The sequence below is a fragment of the Uloborus diversus genome, chromosome 7, assembly GCF_026930045.1.
Source record: "Uloborus diversus isolate 005 chromosome 7, Udiv.v.3.1, whole genome shotgun sequence".
NCBI lineage: Eukaryota > Metazoa > Arthropoda > Arachnida > Araneae > Uloboridae > Uloborus > Uloborus diversus.
Window position 1 is genome coordinate 18,168,713 of NC_072737.1, and position 17,508 is coordinate 18,186,220.

Sequence of the window (17,508 nt, forward strand, 5' to 3'; positions counted from 1 at the left end):
TGATATGCAACATGACTACTTTCAAAAAAATTTTAATCTTTAAAAAATGAAATTTAAAGTTTTAATTTAAATTTCTCAGAAAAGGTATAATGAATTTTTTTTGAAAAATTCTCAATAATTTGTGTGTATTTTATGTTTATTTGTGTAAAGTTTCAAGTTGGGATCTCAGTGGGATCATATTTTTAAGAATTTTTAAATAAAATTTGACTTATGAAATAATGACATTTTTCAGATTCTAACTAGTTAAATATGGGGTTCTCTTACTGGGGATGCAGCGCTCTCTTTGATGCCACGAGTTTCAGCGATTGTCAGGGCCTAAAAGAATGGATATTCAGGGATTGTGTTCGACGAGTGACCGGTAGCTCACGGGTCGGTTGATCACAAGACAAATAATGACATCAGCTCCAATGCTTCAGCATTGGCTGACGTCATTAGCTGTCACGTGATCAATCGAACGGTCGTTACCGGTTGAGCTCACCGAACGCAAGCAGGAGGCGCATGTTTGAATCCATCGCCATAGTAACGGCATTGTTGGATTGCCACTAGGTACTGCCATCCTCCATGCCGAAAGACAACCTGGGTGTCGCCAGAAGTTCACTTTTTGAGGCAAATGCAAAAGGCATTTTGTATTCTGCCATGGGCAGGTAAAGGGCGGTAACTGCAAATTTTTTTCATTTCTTTTGCATTTCTGTCATCTTGTACATCAGCTTTATTGCACAAGCTCGCTTATTCCGTTGCAGCTCAAAAACAGGCGCGAAAAAAACTCGTCAAAGTGCAACATTTTCCTACTGATTTGACATTGAATCCAGCACACATTTCTTCAAATATCTCGAAAACTAATTCAGCAGATGCTGCCATTTACCTGCCCACTACTGTACTGTATTACAGAAGCATTGTGTATTCTTTCATGTTAATAAATAATACATATATTTAATTATCTATTAAAATAAATATAAAACTAAGAGAAAGTATTCCTTAATATAAAATTAGTGATTCAGTATCTTAACTGTAGCCAACATGTGCTTGGTCAAGGGCTTAGAAGCTAATTTAAATATGATGATGTCAATGGACCAATCATGTGTTGGCTTTACATGTAACTGCATTTATACAACTGTTGGCTTTCAGCCACATGTTTTACTTTTTCATTATGTGTTCAGATATATCTTGCAAGAAGCAAGTTGTGTTTTGTGTTGAATGAAAGATTTTACAGAAAGTGCTTCACTCTGCTGCTTTAAAACAGATAAGTTTCTTTAATTTTATAACACTTTGCTCCAAACCCAACCACAAAAATCAAACTCACCCGGGTATGGACACATGCCTCTGCGGCCTCAAATTCGCCAGGTATTGCCTACACTCGTAAACATCAGGATCCATCCCCTCATTGAAGCCCCCCATGTTCTCGTCCCTCTCCAGGACGGCCTTCACCAGCTCCGGGAGGATCCGGGGGGCGGGGGGCCCGACAGGATGTTTCTTGTCCACCGCGGGGGGTAAAACGTCGGAATGTTTGTGCTCGACGGGGTTGCCGGCGAACTTGCCGCCGTCCTTCACCGGGGTGACGCAGTGCACGGGAGAGCTCCCGTGCAGGTCGGGATTGCAGTTCTCCACGCTCTCTTCGGACAGCTCGGGCTGGCGCTTCTTGGCCCGCTTCTTGCCGGCGACGAACCTCGCCCTCTTCCGCCGGATCACCTGTTAGATAAAAATGCTGTGTTATTTTTCTCACTTCTCACTATTAAATCTGCATTGTATTTTAATCTAGTATCAGTACTTTCCTACATCATATTTTTCACCCATTCTGTTAGCCTAGAGCCATTTTTTTTTTTTTTTTTTTGTTCTTGGAGAAATTCCTAAAGTTTTAGAAGGTTTATAAAAGTTTCCGATACTTACTTCCTTCTTTTTTCGAACTTAGAACGTCATCCCCTTATTTTACCGGCGCACGAATTGTTCCCTAGAGCCAATATTCAATGCATGCTTAGCATGCTTTTGTTGACCCGCCACGATGATGTGACGTCATAGTAAAGATGTTGAGTAGATTTTTGCTGTATGCATGTGGGAAACAATTTTAAAGATTTGCGATTTAAATTGTAAAGTGTGTTGAGGGCTTTCATCAATATAATTTATGCATGCTTTTTGACATGTGTCACGCCATCTCGTAGGGAGATTGGGAATGCTATTTAAGTGTGAACTCTCAATCAATCAATCTCTTATTGTTTTACCATGTTGTTACTGCAGTCCGATGTTTTGCTGAGGCGCTGAGATTGTGCCTGGGAGCTGTGTGCTCCAGAGTTCCACGTTGTATAGTGGATTCGTTTTGAAAGATGTAGGAAGGTTTCGTTGAGCCCAGCTAGAAATGCGGGCATGTTCCAGTTGTTGCCTTGAGATGATCTTTTTAAGTGAGGGATTTTCTCTCTAAAAATGAGAGTTTAAATCAAGTCGTTTTTGCTGAGAAAAGGCCTAGTAAACAGGACCATTGAAGGTTCATGCTCGAGAGCTGGATTGGATGTCCGTTAGATTTTTTCATTGGATGGATGGTTCCTGTTGTCCGGGAGCACAGGTTTCTTTTTTTGAATTCAGCATGGTGGCATGGAATGGCCGCGGATGATTTTGATATGGGATCCAAATTAGTGGATCGCGCCTTCACATGTTGTGCCAGCTTTTAAGGAAGGAATAGCTTGTTTGGTATGAACTTTTAACTCGTTCGTCTGAACTATTCTGTTTTTGGCATAGGACTCAAGGTTGTACTTGTATTAAACTAGTCATATGAATTTTACTGGAACTTTAACGATACTATTTTAAGAAATGTTTCCTACTGATATTTTTGGGGGGGATTTTTTTAGTGAGTTGTTAGGGAATGTGAATTTTTATTTACACTTGTTAATATTTCCATGTTTTGATATATTTATTGTTCAATAAAATGTTTATTTAATTGTTAAATATGTGTCTGTAAGTCCTTTCTTCCCGAGCAGATCATTCCACAAATTTTCAGTTGGGCTTTGCTTGCTTAAAACCTGCTTTTAGTTCTTTGAACTTCGGGTTTTGATTGAGCTATCAGATTAAATTCTCAACACATTCCTAATCGGAAATATGTCAGATGCTATCTTGCTCTCTTTTCGTGTCCACACGTGCGAAGGTCAATGAAGGAGAGTGGCACAAGTGTGATGCCGTAGAAAGCGTGGCTCATCTCGTCATTGCTGACTCGAGCCAATTGCATTAGACACGTGTAGTGGGCCTCGGCATCTGGTCTTACGTGGCTTTAGTGAATGATATGGTAATTAGGTGGAAGATAAAAGAACCTTCTTTTAAGATTTTGGGCGCTTGCAGTCTGCCATCCGATACACGACGTTTGTGTAGCTCTTTTTCCCTCACAATGAGGTTGTGTTAGAAGTTAGTTTTACACAGGTAGTCTATTGAATAATAGGAAAATGATTCTGACAAATGACATTCTTTTATCCCAGCAACTCGTATAAATAGTGCAATAGTTTTTAAAAGCTTTTCACTTCAGATTAAATGAGTCATTTTAGAAATAGTTATTTAAAATGATTATGTTTTTATTTTAAGTGTTGATAGCAAATATAAAGCTATTTCTTCTTTTAAAAAAAGTTTAAAGTCATTTATTATACTCTGCTAATTGGATGCCTCAGTAGCCAAATCGATTAACTCCACTTTTAAAAAAAAATCCTCATTTCTGCTTTAATAGTGCTTAATCAATGCTTAGAATGTGAATTTATGTTAAACTTTTGGTTCAGTACATTTCTGATCCTGCGATGGTAGAAAATGTAACACGAGGGCCCATTCACTCCCATGGATAATACTATCTTTTTCATCACTTTTCCCGACTTTTTGTTTTGTGGAGTTAACCGATTTGGCAATTGAAGCATCCAATATAAGAATTTATCAGAAATGGGTTTCATCCCATCACCCTCACCTTCCTGCTCCAGATATTGCACGGCCCGGCCCCCTCCCGGCCGGAGTCCTCCGAGTTCTCCGCCTTGCCCTCCGCCGGCGGGGGCTCCTCCGAGCAGTCCGCGTTGTCCGTGTCGCTCTGGAGGCTGTCGTCCGTCACGCTGCTGAGCTCGCTGTCCTCCCCGCTGGAGCTGTTCTCGGGGAACGGCGCCTTGCTCTCGACGAAGATGGACTGGCGCACGCGGACGGGGCAGGCGTGGCGCCACTTGCGGCCGTCCTGGTGGCGCTGGGAGGCGTTGCGCTTGCGCTGCGCCTGCTGGAGCAGCCGCTTGTGCTGCTCGACGTCGCAGGGGCTGCTGGAGGGGCTGCCGTTGGTGTGCTCGCTGCCCTCGATGCTGCTCCTTGGGCGGTCGCTCACCTGAGAGCTGTCCAGCTGAAAGCAAAAGGTTTCCTCATCAGAAAATGTGTAAGAATATGTAATACTGTCTGACCACGGATTGTATGGAAAGACAAACATCCGTTTTACGGCCGGAAATGGACGAATCTGTTATTTTTTAACGATGCCAGCTTTTGCAGAAGCAGAGTCTCATTCAAATGAGCGGAATACCGGCATCGAATTTTTACTTTTCCCCCTCATTCAGATGGATTCATCTTATCCGGACGTTTAAAAATTCCATGCAATCCGTGGTTGGACAGTACAGTACAAGAGCCAGATTTTGGAATCCGGAAGACCCATGTTGGCAAAAATATTGTTACAAATTATGTAAGTAGTAATTATTTTTGTGATTAATTTGTCTAAATTTGACGTTTATTAAATCATCTTTCATCTAAAATTATTGTAGTAACGTAACCTGTAAATAGTTTCTTGTAATGAATATACAGCCCCCCGTACATTCGGCTAAAGTATACGGTCCCCTCGTTTCTGAATGATAAAATTTGTGAATGGAAAGAAATAATGTAGAGGTAGAACCGTCTACGATTTTCTGGAATATTTGAGAGGGCTCTTTCGATGTATATAAAAAGCCGTTACGCATGATAAAAAGTCGGTCTCGATTGAGAATTTGTACTGAGAGGGTATTAGCTCTGTTTATTGCGAGGCATTTCGCTGTGTTGTTTTTCGTATTTGGATGAAAATACGTGTGCAACCGTTGAGTTTACGGTGTTGATTGATATTTGCTTAATTGCTGATGATTAATTCAGCAGTTGTTGACGATCTTTCCTGTACATAGTGTAAATAAAGCTCCTGTGTTTTTCTCAAGAACTGTGTCGTCCTTTCAAGAAAGTCGGAAGTCGCACCGGATCCGATACAACAATATGAAATTTTAGTTCTTGAAGACAATTCCCAAAAGGTTTAAGAAAATTTAGTAACTTACTTCATTGTTATTACAAACATTGAAAATTGTCCCGTTATCTAACTGGCGGGCGAATTATTCCTAAAAAAGTAGAAACTCCAACAGAATCGGAAAGTAAGAAAAACGCTAAAAAAGCACAAATTTGCCAATTAGAGCAGACACGTGTTTCGTGACATCCGACAGAAGCCTTTTGTCGGAGGTCTTTTCATCCATGAGCTCATTACTTTTTGCATTGAAAAAGGCGTTCCCTGTAACGCCGAAACACGCGTCTGCTGTAATTGGCAACTTTGTGCTTTTTTTAACGTTGTTTTTCTTACTTTACTGTTCAGCACAAAGGTATTTATTTATCCAACAGAATCGTTCGTTTGTTTCCATAGCGTGATGATGGGACGTCACTGCAACTGCGTTGAGTAACTTTTTGCTGAGTGCATGTGGACAACTATTTTAAAAGGTTTCACCATAGACTAATAATACGAATAGACCGAGCTATGGCAACCCTTTGCTGCTCATGAACCAAACCATATGACTAGTGGATATCCTAGCAACAGCGGGCGTTGATCGTAGCAGACGATCAACTACCGCAAGAAATAAAATAAATAGAATTGATGGGACGCGGAATATTTATGGAGTCCGATTTGTAAATTTGTTATTCCAAGTTGTAAATATTTTGTTAATATAGTGAGTTTTCCGTTTAGATAGTATTGTGCATTTTCTTCAGTCAATTTCAATAACTCTCTAAGCAATGAAAGATGCAAGCGCCCAGAAAAGAATCGGCAAACGGTAAGATTTTTACCTACAATTTCAATTTAAGATACCGATTAGTACATTTTTGCGTTAACGCAAAACGTTTACGCCATTACGTTCACGCCAACGCTGACGTAGCAGTTCCGAATGAAATAAAAGTTACTGAAAACTGTGATCAAAAATTAATTACAAATGTCAAAATAATTCATAGCTAAAAGAAAAACAGTTCAATCTCTGCACCTGGAAAAAAACTTATGATGAAAACACATTACGTCTTAAAATACATGTCGATATGTAATTAATATAGATAATGTTGCCATCTAGCAACCATGCTGCCAAAGTTTTCGCCAAGAAATTCCACTAGTCACTCGATGTATCCATGAACCAATTTTTTCATCAGCAAGTCTGGGAAAGCTCGGTCTACTCTTATTATTAGTCTATGGGTTTCACAGTTAAAATATAAACCGTGTTGTGTTGTTTCACAGTGATAATTTACCAAGGGCGGATACAGAAAATGTTCAAGGAGGGGGCGATTGTTTTCTCTTGTTCACTCTTTGGAACTTCAATCTCTTAAAACTTTCGAAGGAGTGTACTGAGTACCATTGCTTATCCTTATGTAAACAAAGGTGTCCTATAGTTGTGTTTCTTTCAAAACATATCCAGGGTGAGCCTTTGAACCTATCCCTAATCATCATCTAAGATAGTCTAAAATTGAGATTTTCGAACTTCAATTTCAAAAAAAATCTTATTGAAAGTTCTAGTCCCCATCCCCAGAGTTGGGCTACGATTGCGTTTTCAAAACTTCAATTCCGGAAAAGCTCCCTTTCTTCTAACACCATCGAAGATTATGTAAAATTGCGTTTTTGGAACCTTAATATCGAAAATATACTTGAAGAAAGTACTAGTTTCTCGGCTCAAGGAGGGGGCAATCGCCCCCATCGCCCCTCCCTTGTATCCGCCCTTGTAATTTACACAGGCGATTTGATATGCATCACATCATCCATGATGGGATTGGGAAATGTACTTAAGTGAGTGCACCCAATCAATCAATCTCTTCCTCTTAACTTTTTGTTTTGATGTCGCCGCAACTGCAGTTTGGCGTGATGCTGGCAATGGTGTGTTCCAGTTTTTCAGTTCCACGTTGTCGAGTGGACTTCATTTTTGTTTAAAAAAAAAAGTAGGAAATAAGTTTGTTGTACCCGACTAAAGGAGCGGGCAGGTTCCATTGGTCGCCTTGAGATAGTTTGGTGGTGAAGGAAATGAAAGATTCGAGTTTTGATCACGGAAATCGATGTTGCTGGATGTAGGCTTCGCAAGACCGTCGAAGGTTCATGCTGGATTGGATTAAAAGGTGTCCTGAAGTCTGGCTGGACTGGATGTCGGACTGTAAGGGCTCTTAACCGGATGTAGTGGTTCTTCGTGTCCGAGAGGCAGTGTTGCCGGATGGTCAAATCCAGATTTCCTCAATTCCCTTCCAACTTTTCCCCCAAAAAGCGATGTTTTCTACAAAAATTCCCCAAATGCAAAAATTATTTTTCCACTAATATTTTCATAAAATGAATCGACTTCCTCTAATATTTTCGTCTCTTAAAAAAAAAAGATTTTTCCCCAAATAACCAAATTTTCTTATAAAATTCCCCAACTTTTCTTTTTTCTTCACATTTTCGCTTTTATTTTTTTTTTTTTTTTTGTCTTCTTTATCTTTATCTTCACTAATAATAAAGCTGAAAGTCTCTCTGTCTGGATATCTCTCTGTCCGGATCTCTTCCTGTCTGCCAAGATCTCTAACGCGCATATAGCGCCAAGACCATTCCGCTGATTTTCATGAAATTTGGAAAAGAATTAGTTTGTAGCATGGGGGTGCGCACCTTTAAGCGATTTTTTGAAAATTTGATTTTGTTCTTCTTCTATTCCAATTTTAAGAACATTTTCCCGAGCAAAATTATCATAAGATGGACGAGTAAATTACGAAGTTATCATAACGTGGAACCGTAACGTGAGCAAACCAATTGGCGAGAAATTCATCATGCATTATTTGTAAATATACAGGGGGGGACCAAAAGATCTTTTAATTTCCTACTACGGGCAAAGCTGTGCGAGTGCCACTAGTCATAAATACAAGCGCCTGACCGAGAGATAAGAAATAACCAAATATTTTTTTTCTATTCGCATTTATTACTCTGCTTCTGTAGGTACATTTAAACTATGATTTTTGTATATGTTGATCCAAGAACGTTCTTCATCACACCTTTTTTTACCTGTTTCACGTAACAACTAGTTACTCACTCAGAACATTAATGCAAATTCCGTAGCATAATATTCCACATAATGCGAAATGCGAATTCCATCAAGTTGAGCAAAGCTAACCCAATGCTGTTTGATACAAACAATGTTCCCACTACTTCTTGACGTGAATTTAAATGCGAAAAAAAATCTTTTTTCCCCGAGGTTTTTTTTTTCCCCCAGGTTTTCCCCAAAGGAAAAAATTTTTCCCTAAAGAATTCCCCTCAAAACCCATTTCCCCAAAATTTCCCCAGAGAGCACCAGATTTCCCCAAAATGTTGAAATTTTCCCCACTCCAGCATGGCGGCTGGCCACAAATGGTACGGGCTGCAATCAACTTTCACGTAGGATCATATACATGGATCGGGCCTTCACATTTTTATGCCAAATATTAAGGAGGGAATATCCTGAGTGGTATGGACTTTCATATTAAGTTTTACCAGGACTATTCTGTTATATTGGCATTGGACTCAAGGTGGACTAGCCTTTGACTAGTCTGTAAATTTTTGAAACTGAACGATACTGTATTTTGAAAAGTGTTCCTATGAATGTGTTTCTTGTGGGGGGGTTTATTTTCAGTCAAAATGTTTGTGGGTTTAAAAGTAGCTTATTTACCCTTGTTGATTTACAAGTTTTAAGATATGTTTATTGTTATTGAATAAAACTCTTTCTGACTGTGAAATATGTGTTTTTAATTATATTTTCCCCCAAGCAGATCACTCCACAAACTTTTCGTTGGGCTTCACCAACCCGTTTTAGCTCTTCGAACTTCATGTATTTCATCCACAGTAGCATGCGAGTCCAACAAACCACAACTCTTTCTTTAAAGAAAAAAGTTTTTGATCTTTATTTTTCAAATTTTTCTTTAAGCTTTAAGGTAAACACACCAGTAGTGGCCAGTGCTTCAGCAGTGGCCACTTCAAGGTTCAAAACGCACTAGTAGTTGCCACAGTGAAGTATATTTTTAAACCGTGGGTCTACCATTTTAATTGCCCCTCTTGAAACTCAATGAGTGTATTTATAGCCCAACTCTTCCTTAATTGTCCCAATTTCTAAAAATGCCAGAATTTCAATGTGTTCAATTTTTTATCCATTCTTTTCTCCAAACCTCAAATTTAATCCAGCAGTGGCTATTCCAAAATCTGAAAATTTCAGTAGCGGCCATCTGACATTCTCCCATCCAAAGAATTTACATGACTTACTTTAAATTTAAATAACTGATGAAGAAAACTGATTCAATATGATAGTTACATCAAGTAAAAATATATTAATCACATTAGTATTGTTCATTTCTTTCTTCAAAGTATATAAGTAACCTTGAAGTGGCAACTACTGAAGCACTGGCCACTGGTGTGTTTACCTTAAATATTTAAAATTGCTAACAATCGGCTATTACTTGCTGAAACATGGCATTTACAGCTCTTTTTTACGTTTCGTTGATGCCGCCATGTGGTGTGCATAGTATTAGCATTTCACCCTATTCAGTTTACAATATTTATTTAAGCAAAAAAAGTTCCACCAAAAAAATTAAGTAAATCGTTAAATATACAAAATTTGGATCTCTCAGAAAAATCAATGGAACTGCTGATTTGCTTTAACCTTGATTGAAATTAATTTCCAAGACTACTTTTGAATTGGATCTGTTTTAGCCTTGCAAACAGTCTTATGAGCCGAGAGTGATTAAATAAGAATTTGGGGAAAACAACGTAGTATAGCCAGGACAGACCTAACCCGGCAGTATTGAGACGGCTACATTGGATCTTAATCACAGCATTGCAAGGTTAGGTTTGCCCCAACTATAGAATTAATGCAGTAATGTCCTAGATCCATAAACTACAACAACGGTACCTCGCTTGCTGTGTGTACATGTCTCACATCACTTCTTTCGTCTTCACTGTTGCTTGCCTCTATGCTCACACTCCTCTCGCTGCTGCTGGGCTCCCGCTTTCTAATCAGTCCAGAAATGTCTGACCCACTGACGCCTGCAAGATAAAAACATTACGGTTTCAACTTTTTATAAGTCAAAAAATGCCAAAAATACAGTAAAAACAAGTCTAATTTAAGCTTTAAGCAATGAAAATACTTTTTAATTTTCTTGGATTCGGTAGAAATGCCTTACTTGAACATAAAAATTTCTTTCGGTTTTTTTTTTAACCCCTTGAGGACCAGCGCTCGGAAAACGAAGCGCAGCTACGGGACCGAACGTTCCGAAATGGAACGCCGCCATCGGCCCGAGCATTTACAGCAGTTAAGCCTAACTGAACAAAAATATTCATATAAAATCAGCATCTCAAAATAATGGCTTGAAATTTTAATTTTGTTTAAACAATGTACTACTGATTACTAATTATTAATATAAAGACTATTACATTATTAGAAGGAACGAAATAAGTAGAATACTAAAACTTTAACCATGTGCACAAAGTTAAATAATATGTGCACAAAAACAAAGTTAGAGTTAGACATCGTGAGTGTGCAATCAAAGAAAAAGAAATGTAGCAAAAAAATATGTTCCTTATGTAATTTTGATTAAAACAACTTAGGTCAACGAATTTAAACTAGTTATATTTCCCACGCGACAAGTCGCAAAACTGCTTCATAATTCTCTCGAAAACATTCCCTTTCACTCACTTCGCTAATCATTTTTATTGCAGTTTTCCATCCCCAAATGAAAAAAAAATAAATACAGAAGAACAATATCAGAAAGGATTCAAAAATAATCATAAACTTCAGGCCTCTTGAACTCATTCCTGTACTCTCATTGAACGGGGAATCCCAAAAGTCTGGAACACATACGCAAAAATATTTTAACCTTCCTTCCCTCCCCCATAATTTATTCAGCTAGATGTATATCTCTTTCAATTACTCGTAAAAAAAAGAGAAGCAAAGATATAAGCAAGAGCAATTGAGACCTCATAAATCATATGCGCAGAGCAGTGATTCACTGTTGTTTACATTAAAAAAAAAAATCTATCCCATTGAGAGGCCCAAATAAGAAACTAAAGCGTGTACATGAAGGTCAAATACCATGTGACTCGAATCTGATCAAAGTTATAGCCATTTAGCGCCATCTAGTATCATTTAAATATTCAATTCAATCGTTCCATTTCGAGAAAGCATATACGTGACGCTGGGACTACAGCGTCGATCAGAGCGCGTAGCGGATAAGTGACGCTGGGCTGATAGGAGAGGAATCGTTGCGTAGCGTCCGCGTGACGCTGGGTGCGAACGGGTTAAAGAAAATTATTAGCTTGTTTGAGATTCCTGTATAAAATGATCAACGAAAACTACACCATTTCTTACAGGTAAATTAACAAAACATTTTTTATTTCCTTTATTCAATAATTCCTTCAAGAAATAATTTTTATACATTTTATTTTGGCATCTATTATCCTTCTTATAATGCACTTTCATCTTTCGTTTATAAAACTGCTTTTTTATAAAAAGGACTTTGTATAAGTATAACATGATATACATGTAAATCATGACAGGCAAAAGGACAAAATTATTTTTAGGGAACACTAAAGACTAACAAAAAGCAAGCTCAGAAATTTAGAAGAATATGCCACTGGTGCACTGGACCAGAAACTACAAAATTTCACTGGTCCAGGCACACTTTTAGGGGTTCGTTCTAGCATCCCAGTTTAAAATAATGAAAAACTAAAGAAAAAAAATACATAAAGTAAAATTAACACAACAAATATAGTCAATTAACAATTTTTAAATCGACACATCAGAGTCAGCTGGGGAAGAGAAGGAAACAATAGGCATCTAGGAATTAAGCCAAAAAATCTTACCTTTGTAGTTGTTTTTAAAAGAAGCCAATAGGGTGGCAAAAACAATATGTTATAATGCTATAGCTATTTCTTAATTTATTTTTTTCTTGCAAAGAAAACCTAAACATCTTACTAATATTATATATGCGAAAGTTTGTCTGTATGGATGTATGGATGTATGGATGTTTGTTACTCTTTCACGCAAAAACTACTGAACGGATTTTGATGAAACTTTACAATAATATAGCTTATGCATCAGAATAACACATAGGGTAGTTTTCGTCCCGTTATGGGGGGCAAAACCCCCTTAGGGGGGCAATAAAACACAATTTTTGTATAAATTCTCTAATATTGGGATGAAAAAATACTTGCACATATTTACATTATATGTCCATCGAAAGCTCTGATTTTTCTGCTGAAGATGGCACCTGTTCGAAATTTCTAAGTAGAATAAAAAACGAGTTATGAGCTTTTTAGATCCATGTTCGAAGGCTTTCCTCAACTCAATACAGTATTTAGTGTATCATCTCAACTCTGTCGATAGCGACAATTGTTGTATTGTTGACTTTCTTTGCTTTTCGTGATTGTTCAAGGCTTTTTTCAAGTCAAATCTTGAAGTAAGATTTTTGCACAAGATTGGCAAATAATACATGATTTGGCTGATGATTTTCCATTTAAACGGAACTTTAATGTAATTAATGGTTTTTATTATTATTTATGCTGATTGAACACTTACTCATTATCCAAACAACCAGCAGATCGCCAAAATTTTTGCAGAAAGATTTCCGTAGCTGATGCATTTGGCAGTTTTTTCAACGTTGCTGTTTTTGAAGCCGAAGACTACGTCATAATGTTTCTCAGCTTTCACCATGTAAACAAAATATTGCCAATCAAAGAATCTTTAAAAAACTTTCTTTACTGTGTTAAATAATCCAGCAACTAAATTAGGCAAATCCATAAGCAGCACAAAAACTTCCATTAATTTTCCTTTTTGCACAATTTCAAACAATCACCAAATTGTATTACTTATTTTGGTAACATTTCGGATGAAACTGTTTAGCGCCATTTTATGGTGACCAAAAATATCTCAGCATCTGGCGACGATATCTCTGTAACGAAAATTAATATCATATCGTTTTACAAAGTAAGGAAAGAATGGGGGAGCATCATCGAAGGTACCCCGAAACGACTTTCGCAAATTCGGTAAAATCGCACCAAGAGCCACAATGATTGAAATTTCCCGAAATAACTAAAGCAAGTATAAGGGGATTACGAGCGCAGCTACTTTTTTTTAATCACTTCGTACTTCATTAGCCATACAGAGAAGGTTTTAGACTCCATGTTAAAAAAAAAGTATCAACAGATTAATCTTTTTAAACATGAGAAGATTAATTTCATGTTTTTTAAATTTGTATATGCTTAAATATAGTGCTTTCGTTTCTAAATCAATACTACTTTGTTCTTTATACTTATTGCTATTTCAGTTTTATGGGTAAGGAAGAAACTCGATTTTTAATCACGTCAAAAAGATGTGTTTTAAATTTTTTTACTTAAAACAAAAAACAAAAGCAAGTAACGATTTTTTCTAATAATTATTACTGACCCAGGCAACGCCGGGTATTTTTGCTAGTTGTAAATAAAGGTGCAAATTTTCTCTCAACAGTCTCAAAAAATGATAACGCTTAAAACTTCTAAGCATGTTGATGTTTCAAAAAACCACTCAAAATTCATTTGGGGGAGAGCAAAAGGAAAATTTAGGCTTGAATCTGAGTGACTTTTTTTTGAGATAACAATACTTCCTTTACTATGTACAAAGAAGTAAGAAGAGCTTACCCATGTGCATAGCTCCTTTCATGAGCACAGAAAATGGACTATGGGCATTCGGATGATCACCCATCTCTGAAACGATCATTCCCGAAGATGTATTGCCATTTGACCAAATGAATTTAATTAAAGCAGAAGCTAGAAGTAAAGTCTGGGGAAAAAAAATAACAAAGTTATACTTTCAATAACTTAAGATAAATACAAACCAAACTTTTTTCACGACACCTCATCAAATAATGCAAAATAAATGAATAAAACTATGCTACAGTTCAAAACATTCATCAAAAAATAACTTGTTCAAGGAAAAAAAAATCTTGTAAATATCTAATTTTAAATGAAATGAAAATCTAATTTCAAAGTCAAAATTGGAATTTTCTTCAGACAAAAACTAACTGCATGATGACAAAACAATAAGCAAAAGTGTAAAAGAAATTTTTTGAGATTTTACAATTTGCATTCAATGGTGCCTGTCCACATATGTCGCAGACCTGCATCGTACGCAATGAATAGTTGGTTTCAAAACATTAACTTTTGAGCAATCAAAGCAAAAGTGCTTTTTATTCATAGTCAGAGTTAATGTATATTAAAATAGCAGTAAATTAATTTTTGCGACCCCATCATTGGGGAAAACATACTTCATGCAAGTACTTCTCATCTCTATTTGCTGAAAAACTCTTTACTTTTACAAAAGTACAGCATTAAAAATGACAGTAAAAAGAAAAGAAGAAAAAATATTTGCTTCTGTTATTTATGACAGTTCTTAAATTAGCTAATTATCTACTTATTTTTACTTCATTTATATTCTCTATCCTCAACTTTCAACAAATAATTAATCTGCATTGTTCCCTGCTTTACTAGCGCTTGCAGCATTTAAATTTTGCATATGTCACTTATACACGGGGTTCGAAAATACCGAAAATATCCGATATTTTGATATATATTGGATATTTTGACATATATCCAATATTTTTAATCAGCAAAAGATAAACTCTTCAAAATAGTAAATGCATCCTCAAATCACTCTTTATTTACTTATATTATTATTATCACAATACAGGTATGTAGACTCAAAATGAAAATTTCTTTCATTATTTATATCTAATATTTCATTTTACATTTTTATCCACTTTAACGGAGTTAATAAGCATTAGCTGTTTCACTCATTTTTCTTCTGTTAGCTACTTTTACAGTTATATGATTCAGAAATAAAGAATATGCATTTGTCGCTGCACAGTCACAAGACATTTTCAATTTTTCTGAAGAACGTTTAATATTTAATTAGGCACGTTTAATATGAATCAAAATTGTAATATTATTGATAATTGAATGAACATAAAATAAAAAAGAATACTTTGTTGCACGAATGATGTATTAATACATCATAAAAATACAGTAAATAACTTGTTGGTTATTTTTAATAATAAATGAACAATATTACTATGAATAATGTAATTTTTATATTAAAATACCGTAGTTGAAAAAATAAAAATCGAAAATATCAAAATATCATGATATTTTCAAAATAAATATCAGACATATATCGCGATATATATCATGCTATATATCGGCGAACCTTCCTACATGTTATATATTTTACATAAAGGAACAAAAAAAAATTCCACTAAAAAAGGACAAGAATGTACAAAAGATGAACATGATTATCTTATGTAACAGCACAAAACAAAATTCAATGATAAATGCTAGGAGTACCTGTTCCGTTTGTTCCTTAGTTTCCACATTGCACAATAATTTATATAAATGAAGAACAGGTGCTACTTCTAGATTTTTTATTAAGGGTGGCAACAGGTCCAAAACCTGCCTGCTACAGTGCTTCAACTGGGCTGCCGACCAAACTGCATCTACGTGGTCGTTCGTGATTCGGCCTTCCATTGCGAGGAAATTCAGAATTATGTGGCTCTGCTTGATCAACTGCAAGGGGAAAAAAGAACTCATGTTTACATATCTTCTAGAAAGGAAATGCAATTAACTAAGCAAAACTTTTAAAAGTGGAGGAATTCTCAAATTTTAGAAATGTTTTACCAAAAAATACATATCGGGAACTGCATTCAGATTACTTATCTTATCAATGCAGACATTTAAGAACGGTTTCTTTTGTAGGTTCAGCGTTGCCTTTAACATTTTGTTTTTCCTATGTTTAGCCGCCAAAACAGTTTAAATGCATTCAAGCACTTGCTGCTCTCACACGAGAGGAGGTTCATTGTACCTCAAACTATACTTAGTCATCAAACTTCTAAAGTGCAGAACTTTATATAATATTTTAAATGCAGTAGGGTCTAAAAAGGCATTTTTGAGGTTTAAAATGTAATTTGAATAGTAACACTTTTAAAAGCCCAAAATAAAGTTACTGGAAGCAGTGTACTATAAAATTGGAAGAACAGTTGACGAATTTTATTCCCACTTTGAACATTGATTTTGATATAGAAAAATAATGACTAACTTGTAAATGTTTATACTGGGGTAATTCTAAGGGTAGTCATTTTTAAAGCAAAACAGTGAGTATTTTGTAATGTTCGACACAAAATATACATTGTGCAAACGATCTTTTCTCCTGGATTACTGTATTTTTTAAGTTGAATTTAACGGTCCAATTGAATTTTCAAAATACATTTTGGTTGATTTTTAAAAATTTGTTAAAAACACCGTAACTCACTGACATTTTAAAAAGTACCATGTCAGTTAGTTACCGTACTTTTTGAAATCACAGAATTCAACTATACCATTAAATTCAGCTTAAAACATACAATAATCGAGGAGAAAAGATCGTTTGCAGAACACATATTTTGCATTGAGTGTTGCAAAATACACTGTTTTGCTCAAAAGATGTCAGTCAGTTACCCATGGAATTGCCCACTGATCTTCTGCCAGTACATAAACTAAAAGACTATTGTAATACATATGAGAAGTTCAATGCAAAAAGGGCGAATTTGCCAGTTCTATATTTTTTTAAAACAGAAATCATTGTTACACAAGAACTAAGGAATACAATTTTCAAACCAATAGAAGTATTAAAACAAAATTCCATCTTGTTTTTTCTTCATGATATGGCAATTTGCCTTTGTCACTTTGAAACTAATTTATTTTTCATTGAGGAGTTTTTCCCCCGACAGTTTTGGCAGATTCACCCTTGTCGCATGGAATGCCTTATATATCTTTAGTGTAAAAACAAATTCATTAATTTTGTCAATTGTCGTGACATTGCATTTGGTGCCAGAATTAGGATGATAATCACAATAAATGCTTTCAGCTTTGCAGATGATCTTTGCTAATAATAAAGCTGGAAGTCTCTCTGTCCGGAGGATGTCTGTACGGCCGATTTTCATGAAATTTGGCACAAAGTTAGTTTGTAGCATGAAGGTGTGCACCTCGAAGCGATTTTTCGAAAATTCGATGTGGTTCTCTTTCTATTCCAATTTTAAGAAAAAAACTATCATAAATTACAAAATTATCATAAGGTGGAACCGTAACATGGGCGCAAGCCAATTGGCGAGAAAATTCACCATACATTATTTGTAAATATACAGGCGAACCAAAAGACCTTTTAATTTTTCTATTACGGGCAAAGACGTGCGGGTGCCACTAGTGCAAAATAAAATAACAGTAACACAGGG

General features: G+C 36.1%; 1 protein-coding gene across 1 annotated transcript; it reads right to left on the bottom strand.

The window, feature by feature from the left end:
- Nucleotides 1-1,296: 1,296 nt before the first annotated feature.
- Nucleotides 1,297-15,693, bottom strand: LOC129226300 (uncharacterized). Its single transcript, XM_054860903.1, has 5 exons — nucleotides 15,590-15,693; nucleotides 13,889-14,030; nucleotides 10,128-10,261; nucleotides 3,923-4,333; nucleotides 1,297-1,686 (listed from the first exon to the last, which is right to left on the bottom strand). Exons 2-5 carry the CDS (start codon nucleotides 13,965-13,967, stop codon nucleotides 1,297-1,299), a joined length of 1,014 nt encoding a protein of 337 aa, XP_054716878.1. The 5' UTR covers nucleotides 13,968-14,030; nucleotides 15,590-15,693.
- Nucleotides 15,694-17,508: the final 1,815 nt, after the last annotated feature.